Genomic DNA, 8,964 nt, shown 5'->3' with positions numbered 1-8,964 from the left:
GCCACTCACCATGGAAGGTAGAGGTGACCGACCTCGGACTCTCCGCCATGGCACGGCGGGGACGGGAACAAGCGAAGGGAGGAGGGGGGAAGGAGAGAGCCGACCGCCAGCAACGAGCGGGACCCAAAGGTGGACGCCGCAGCCGGAGAGGCACACGATGGGGAAGTGGACGCCGGCATCGGAGTGACGCACGGCGGGGACACGCTCACGCTCTCGCACGTTAGAATGCCCCCTAGATGTATTCCACGGTGTTATCACCCTCCCGTTATCGCCCCTTCTTTTGAAATCATTTAAGACAGTTTCGCGTCTGGTGCAAAGGGGTAAAGTTACGTGGGTTCTCCTCGTCAAAACCCGGAACACCGGGATTTCTTGGCAATGGGACCTCTTACTCGTACAAGGAAAAGATGATGGTATTTTCTTTTCTGGTTCATTTATTTGCACGTACTAAGCCAATGTAGAGTCGGCATCAAGTAGCTAGTTTGATCTTTGGAACAATAGGTAGGAGTTGGACGTATCAAGCTAGCACCGTTGTGGGTAGGAGGACCAACAAAAAAACAGAAAGGAACGGGATAGGACGAAGAGCAAAGGTGACAGACCGCGTGAACAGAAAGAAATGTACACTCGGCGGCCAAGGAACGCACCGCGAAGTTTCCAAGTGCTGGTCGAGGTACTACGTACTTCGTTTGCGTTTAACTGCATCTCAAAAACAACCAGGCAGAGGTGACCCACCCCACACGGCCCTTACGTATTCGTTCAGTTTCAGGCTTCCAGCTCTTCCTGCTCCGCTCTTGGCGATCACCTCTCCATCTCATCTTCCACAAGCCAGAGCACACACAAGCAGCAAGCGAGAGCCCAGGCACAGGCAGGGGATCGATGAAGCGCATCGTGGGGAGCCCCGGGACATGGAGCGGCATGGCGCTGCGTCTGTCGCAGTGCGTCTTCGCCGCCGCGTCCTCCTCGGCCATGGCCTCCGCCTTCGGCTCCTCCGACTACAGCGCCTACTTGTACTCCCTCCCACTACCACTCCACTAATTCCACTCTCCCGCGATGATGATACTTCTTTCTTCTAATCCTTTCTCGAGTAACAAGTAGCAGCAAGTTGATGATATCATCGAGGCTATGAACTGCACGTGAAGTCTTAAATTTCTTGACCACTCTTCAAAATTCAGCTGCCTGACATCATCTAACCAGTGTATCATGGTCTCCCTTTTTTTCAGCTACCTGGATACCGCGTTGACCCTGCAGTTTCTGTGGAGCATGGGCTTTGCTTGCGTGGACATCTTTGCTCTGAGGAACAAGAAGGATCTTCACACCGCCCCGGAACTCATATTGATCTTTCTTATCGGCGACTGGGTAAGCCCTTTCACTTTGGGTGAAATCGGTCTTCTGAGTCGACCAGTTGTTGGAATCTTGGGCTAGGAGAGATCTAACCCGACGATCACGTCGGCCGCGAATGCGTTGCAGGTCCTGGCGGTTCTCATGTTCTCGGGAGCCTGCGCCGCGGCCAGCGTGACGATCTTCTTCCGGATGGATGTGAGGTTCTGCGCGGAGTACCGGCGGCTGCCCTGCGCCCAGTTCGAGCTTTCGGTCGCCCTCGCGTTCATCGCGTGGTTGCTGCAAGCTCTTCTTTCTCCGGGTTCTGGCTTCTCATCTCCTTCTTCTAGTGATCTCAGTATCTCACTACGCGCTTAGAATCACCGTCGCGTCCTGCTAATCAGTTGCGAGTGCTCGGGACACGCTTCACCACTTGGTAGTTGGTACATAGATTGTCTGTTTGATAGTGCTCATCTTTGTTTTTGGAGCTGGTTATCAGCGCCTTAGTTCTGGTAAAACTATTCTGTTAATGGAACAAAATTCCTATATTTTGACGTGGAATGGATGGAGTAATTATTGTGGCTACGAGGTACAGATAGCCTCCACGGTGCAAGAAGCTAAGCAGGCAGTCCATTATCCCGGCAAGAAGCCAACCTTGTCATCCATCATCGAACAACATCGCACCATGCATACATCACTGACAAGTTTGTCTAAAAAATACATCACTGACAATAATTTTAGACTGTGTATTGTTACTACTGGAGATAAAGTATGTGATAATAGCAGAGAACCAGAGACCAACGTGGACCGTGAGTAGTGCTGAGAGTTACGTCGGCGGTCACTCGGTTGTGGCGGCGGCGGCCTTGTCGAGGGTGTTGGCGATGTCGATGACGAATCGATACCTGACATCGGCCTTGGCAAGGCGCTCCATGGCCGTGTTCACGTACTCCGCGCCGATCACCTCGATGTCTGCCGTCACGCCGTGCTTCGCCGCGAGGTCCAGCATCTCCTGGGTGTCCCTCATGCCGCCGATGCAGCTCCCCGCCAGGGTCTTGTTCCCTGCAAATTCAGCCACACGCACAATATGTGTATCAGTTAAGCACAAAATGCCTGTGGACTGCGAGATCGGAGAGGATGTCTAGGCTTGTGAGATCCGAGAACTTACTGGCAACCAGAGCAAAGGGAGGGACCTCGATAGGCTTCTCCGGGAGGCCGACCATGATCATCTTGCCGTTGGGCTTGAGTAGCCCGAAGAGAGGGGCCATGGGCACGTTTGCAGACACCGTGTTTATGATGCCATCCATGGTGCTCATAGTAGCCTGCAAACACAGCACAAATTAAGCAGACATGGACTCCTGTTTTCTTCTCCACCGGAGAAACAACCATCTAGGGTCTTTGATGATCAGAGTCGGGCACGTCGGCATACCTTCATCTCGTCGGCGTCCTTGCTGACAACGAACGCGTCGGCGCCTAGCCTCTCGAGGGCCTCCTGCTTCTTCCCCGGCGACGAGCTGATCACGGTCACCTTCATCCCGAAGGCCTTGCCGAACTTGACGGCGACGTGGCCCAGCCCGCCCAGTCCAAGCACGCCGAGGTGCATCCCAGGGGCGTTCAGCCCGTGGTACTTCATGGGGCTGTACACGGTGATGCCGGCGCACAGCAGGGGCGCGCCCTTGTCCAGCGGCATGGCGTCTGGAAACCGGACCACGAAGCGCTCGTGCACCACTACCATGCTGGAGTAGCCACCGTGGGTGCGGGTGCCGTCACGGTCGACCGAGTTGTAGGTGAAAATCATGCCCGGGCAGTGATTCTCGAAGCCCTTGTCGCAGCTCTCGCAGGACTGGCATGAGTTCACCATGCACCCGACGCCGACACGGTCGCCTGCCTTGAACTTGGTCACGTTCTTGCCGACCTCAGTGACCTCGCCGGCGATCTCGTGCCCGGGAATCATGGGGTACTTGGCGTTCTTCCAGTCGTTCTTGATGCTGTGCAGGTCAGAGTGGCAGATCCCGCAGTACAGAATCTTTATCATGACATCGTCATCTCCGGTGCTCCTGAAGATGGATTAGGGAAACATGAAGCGTCATGAAAAGAAACGCTATTAGATGCGAGTGTGTAGATCAGGCTAATAGTCTTAGTAGTAAATCATGGGTTCGTCTATCAACTCAATTCAGTGGTCACTTGAGCAATTAGTCTAGCCTGTCAGTCATACATTCAAACGATCAATTTGGTTTTGATGGTTTTTTTTAATGAACAAACTGCTTAATTTTATCATTCAGACAAATAATTTTACTCGTTAGAGTAAATCACATGATTCAGCTAGTAACTCTTCAGGAAAAAAGCGATTTTAGAAAATAATTTGCAAAGCAAATTCTAGGACTTCAAATCCTAAGACCAATCATCAACAAACTTATACAGCTCGTAGCACACTGGCGTGGCTATGATAACGACATAAAACTGCTAGCGCCAACTACGAACTGCACCAATCTTAGATTTCTAACTGCAAAGTACAGCTCCATAATGAGCATGGTTTGACCAGATGTAGGCACCATTTGTTTATATAGTAGTGGATCATATGGGTTCGTCTATCAACTCAACTCAGTGGTCACTCGAACAATTAGTCTAGCCTGTCAGTCATACATCCAAACGACCAATTTTAGTTTTGAGTAAATCACATGATTCAGCCAATAACTCTTCAGGAAAATAGCGATTTTAGAAAATAATTTGCAAAGCAAATTCTAGGACTTCAAATCCTAATTAAGACCAACCATCAACAAACTTATACAGCTCGTAGCACACTGGCGTGGCTATGATAACGACATAAAACTGCTAGCACCATCTACGAATTACACGAATCTTAGATTCCAACTGCAAACTAGACCTCCATAATGGGCATGGTTTGCCAGATGTTAACACCATTAGTTTATATAGATAAACAAATAAAAATAATATATCAAATGATTTCTTGTGACAAACTTGTGGTGGTACCGTTTGCACCAAATCAAACTAAAACAAACTATACAGTAGTACAGTATCCGCTATTCGTGACAGATGTAAGAACATAAATTGTAGTTCATTCTCTAGCAATATCTCCAAATAAGCTGTAATAAAAAAAAGATCAGAGTCGCCACAACCTCCTTGCCGGCCAGTCAAAGCATGCCAATTCCTACGAATCAATGCAGTCACTGAAACAGGTGTGCCGTTGGGTATGCCCACATGAGCGACTCGATTCATGCCACACAAACACGCGCACACACAAGTAATGAGTACTCATGTACTCGTTTTTTTTGTTGTTGCGAGATTCCTGTACTCGCTAACAGTGACAAATAACCGAGAGTGACACATGTATGTGCCTTTTACAACCAAGAGTGGCGTCGCATCAAGATTCCGAAAGGAAAACGACCCGCGGCAATCCCATGGTTGTACTGGACACACGATATTTCGTTGTACTGGACACATAATAATTCGTACAGATTTTATTTCCATGGATATGCTTGGTCGGAGTATGCCACTGATCTTTCACGACACCCCTCTATTTAGGCCCCCTTTGCAAAGGCAGAATTTCACAAACAAACAAAAATCACGGAAAGCAACCCAATAGTCACCATTAACCTACTAGGGAAACAAACTGACATGCCACAGAGACTATTTTGAGAATTTGCATCGGGACAAATGAGAATTACGAGATAAATCACTTGTGCGAGGCCGCGCAAATTCGCTAAAATCGTAGGGAGGTCGCCATCGGAATACTGGGAGGGTCGCTCTAAGACGAAATCTCGCTAATAACTTCCGAGATCAACATCCAATAAACCTTAACCTTCGTGAGCTACACGACAATTTAAGGAGAATAAATTATTCCACGGAACCATGCATCGATCTCACGTACGTACTCTACAGCAAAGGGTTGTCGTGCGGAAAAACAAGCGAACACCAAGCGGATCGGACGGCGCACAGCGTTGCAACAACCGCCGCGTCCGGATCAGAGCCGTCCGAACCCCCGGCCACACATATTCGCGCGACGGCGGCGCAGGCGGACATGGCTAGCCGCCTGACGCCGGGCTAGATGCGCGTGCTAGCGGCACCGGAACCCTACGTACGGGGCGGGGAGGGGCGGGGCGATCGAGAGCGGGCTGCGTGCGTTACCTTCGGGTGATGGCGAGCGGGGAGAGGTGGCCGGAGGCGTCGAGCGCCGCCAGACCCACCGCCTTCTTCGTGTGCTGCTGGCTCTGCTCCGCCGCCGTCGCCGTGGGTGCCATCCTGACGCGAGGTTCCGCCGGAAATCTCTAGAGTAACTCCCCGGAGGTTTTGGTTTCTTTTTTGCCTTTCCTGTGTGTGAGGCGATTAGACGTTCGATGGCAGGCAGGCGACCCGGTGGGGAGGGAGGGGGGGCCTTTTATAGAAGGCCCGTAGGTCTGGACGTGCCCGAGTGGGCCATCGCCGCGCCGATCGGCCTCGGTCGCTCCAGCCCACTCGTGGCTCGTGGGTGCGGCTGGGTCTGGGTGTGAACAGTTTCGGCCGTCCCATCGGCCATCTGTGCGTGCCGACTCGAAGAGAAAAGCATCCCGTCCACCCACACACTTCGTGCGTTTTTTTTGAAGGGGTATCTTGTGCGCTGCTATCTCGCGCGCGCTGGAACGCGCGATTTCCGACAGGCTGCACTTTGCCTTTTTTAGCAAGTCTGGAATGTCATTTAAGGTAAATCGAGGCCCCACCCCAGGCCCCGTCCATTAAAATCAGGGGGGGCGAAGATTAAGAGTTCACGGGAGAGAGAGAGAGAGAGTAGGGAAGGTCGAGCAATGTACACGCGCATGTGGGCTGATGCATCAGCGTTGGTGGGTCCATCTGTTCTTTGGCTTCCGATAGCGTGAGGATACGAGATCGCTCGTTGGAACGCTCGCTCGCGAAGGAGCGTTTCCGGATTTCATCACGCTTCTTCCCTTCTCCAAGGATGAAAACAAAACGAAGATGGAAATCGTTTAAAATAAACCGGCTGATCAACGCGCTCCGTAAGTTGCCTTTAACGCTCGCCACGTGTCTGGTGGGCCCAACGAGCTGCTTATCCTTTCATTCCCTTATCTCTTTCCTGCACGCGTTGAGCGGCACAACACAGCCATGGCAGCGCCATCGGCACCAGTGCCGGCCCGCCACCACTCGCGTTTCTGCTATGCCTGCTCCTACACGTCGTGCTCTTCGCCGCTGCTGCAAACCGCCGTCGCCTCGCGTCGCTGCACCGCTGCTCCACTGCAGCTCCGGCGAAGCAGCCTGCGCCGTCGTCGTCGTGCGCTGCATCGCAACTTCCGCCATGGCCGCCGTGTGCTGCATCGCAGCATCCGCTGTCATCGCCGGCGCTGCAATGAAGCGCGGCCGGGGCTGCAATGGAGCGCCGCCGGGGTCGTTGGAGCTCCGCCGCGGCTGCATTGGAGCTTCGCCGACGGCTCAGTGCAGCGCCGCAGTGGCTCGATGCAACGTCGCTGGCGGCTCTCGGGGGAAGCTTTTGGTGTTGCATTGGAGCGCTCGCCGTCGGCTCCATTGCAGCTCCGTCGGAGTGCTCGCCAGCCGCTAGACGTAGCGTTTTGGTGTTGCTATGGAGCTCTGGTCATGGCGGCTCTCCGGTGCTGCGGCAACATGCGGTGCTGTGAGATCGAAGCACGGGGGCTGGTTGAACGCGACGCGAGAGAGAAGGGTCAGCGACTCGGCGTGCGTTGATGTATCAAGGGTTGGAAAGAATGGATCGCACGGCTGGCGAGCCGACTGATTTCGCTAGGAAATAAGTCAGATGATTTGTAGTAGTCGCCTATGCGTGAGCGAAACCGAGAGTGTTCTTCTGCGGGTGAACAGTAAAATCGAAAGAAAATTCAAAAAATCTGAATTGTTTTCATGGTAACCTTTGAAAAATGTTTTCTAGCTTGAAAATTGTCGTCACGAAGTGACATCTGTGGAAGTCATGGCAAAAAGAAAAAGGAAATTAGTACTCCAAAATGCTTTCAGAAATAGTATTTTTGAAGTATCGATTTTTTTTTGGCACGACTTTTAGGAATGTCCATTCATGATAAATTTTTGCAAGCACATAGAACATTTGTCAAAGGCTACCACAAAAAATTGGAATTTTTAAAATTCTCCCCTAATTTTACTGTTCACCAGAAGCATTTGAGCTCTGGTGCAAATACAGAAATACCCCACGTCCGTGTGAAATCAATTTTTTTCTTCGAAACGGAGTCAAAATATTTGTATCGTCTATTAATTAAGAAAAGAATTGCCTAGTTAATTAACGAAAACCAAACGAAAATTAATACAAACTAATCACGTATGGACTACTCAGAGAGCATGCAAGCCCATAAGCGCACGATCAAGCGGACAACCGTGCCCTATACGCTACGACCACCAACCCCCACTGATGAGGACATGACTACCTTGGATACGACCAAAAATATTGCATACATGTATATTTGTGAGGTGATTTCTAATGCAAACTATGTAATAATTTATTTATGTCATCCAATACAAAAATATTTCACAAATTTTTTTGCCATGTCTAATTGCAGGTGTATGGGACATTTGTACAATCCACGTATGAAGATAAGGGAAAAAGAGAAGTTTAGGTGATGTTCAAAAAGTCCTCTCACGTTACTTTTGGGCCAAGAGAAGATAGAGTCCAAGTCTCTCATGTTCTGAATTCAGATTCAGACTGCACAGACATACCTGACTCAAAACACCAACAGCTTTTTCATACGGACTTCGAATTGGGTGATTTTTTTTGTTGGAAAGTAGATTTCGTGCTCTTTCCAACCCAACTGGATTCACTTTTAAATTCGTCCGAAGCATTGAGATATCAATGAAACAATCTGACGCTGCAGCAAAATCCGAGTCAAACAACAAGTCCAAAGGTGTTGCATCACCTCAGATTGGGCCCATGAGCCTTGTACGACCTAGGGTTAGTTTTAGCCTGCCTTGGGATGTCCTTCCACCTCCTTGGCCGCCACTCCTTGCTTCTATATAAGTAGATCCATCTAGTAGCTTTTTCCTTGGGTTTTGTTTAGATTAAATTTTGCCAGAGCTGCAACTTTGCGTATTTCGTTTGTGTTCAACGACCAGACAAAGGCGTCACAGAACCTCACCTTTGATCAATAAAGGTTTCCTCTTACATTCGCAATATCCAGATTACAATCTTAGTTTCTTGCTTGTTCTTCGTTTGCCTGCAGGAAATAGACCTTCGTGGTCAGGTTGATCGTGCTCCGGCATGGTCAATAACCTCTCGGAGTTGGTTTAGAGATTGCTAAGGCGCGACGTCCTCGCACGTTCGTAGTCGGATCGTCAAAGTCGACTTCCTCCAAAACGATAGCCAACATCTCATCGAAAGACGAGACACCATTGCCTCTATCAAGTGGTATCAATTTTCAGGTTGCTCGGTGAGAATTTCCAGTTTTTCCTATATTAGATTTATTTTTACCTATTGTCCAAGAAAAAGCCACAAAAAAGTTAGATCTATTCATCCTTTGTCCAAGCCAGTCTGAGCCTTTGCAATTTTCTTTTCATTGCTTGCATAGTTGAATTATCAGTTGCATCGTCGTGTCAAGTTGCTGGTCTTAGTGTCTAGTTCGTTTAGAGTTTCGAGTTCTGTTCATATTAGTCACGCCGCCGCTACATTGTTAT

The 8,964-nt window shown here is 50.0% G+C and overlaps 1 protein-coding gene and 1 pseudogene across 1 annotated transcript; one reads left to right on the top strand and one right to left on the bottom strand.

Annotated features, from left to right (window-relative positions):
• Positions 1-682: 682 nt before the first annotated feature.
• On the top strand, positions 683-1,906 carry LOC125523718 (annotated as a pseudogene).
• Positions 1,907-1,979: 73 nt separating this feature from the next.
• LOC125523717 (probable cinnamyl alcohol dehydrogenase 5) lies at positions 1,980-5,672 on the bottom strand. Its single transcript, XM_048688780.1, has 4 exons — positions 5,458-5,672; positions 2,741-3,368; positions 2,480-2,633; positions 1,980-2,373 (listed from the first exon to the last, which is right to left on the bottom strand). The coding sequence occupies exons 1-4, from the start codon at positions 5,568-5,570 to the stop codon at positions 2,153-2,155; spliced, it is 1,116 nt and encodes a 371-aa protein (XP_048544737.1). The 5' UTR covers positions 5,571-5,672; the 3' UTR covers positions 1,980-2,152.
• Between the last annotated feature and the right edge of the window lie 3,292 nt (positions 5,673-8,964).

The sequence above is a fragment of the Triticum urartu genome, chromosome 7, assembly GCF_003073215.2.
Source record: "Triticum urartu cultivar G1812 chromosome 7, Tu2.1, whole genome shotgun sequence".
Taxonomy (NCBI): Eukaryota; Viridiplantae; Streptophyta; class Magnoliopsida; order Poales; family Poaceae; genus Triticum; species Triticum urartu.
Note: the sequence above shows the minus strand (reverse complement) of the source record. Positions and strands in the feature narration are given on the sequence as shown.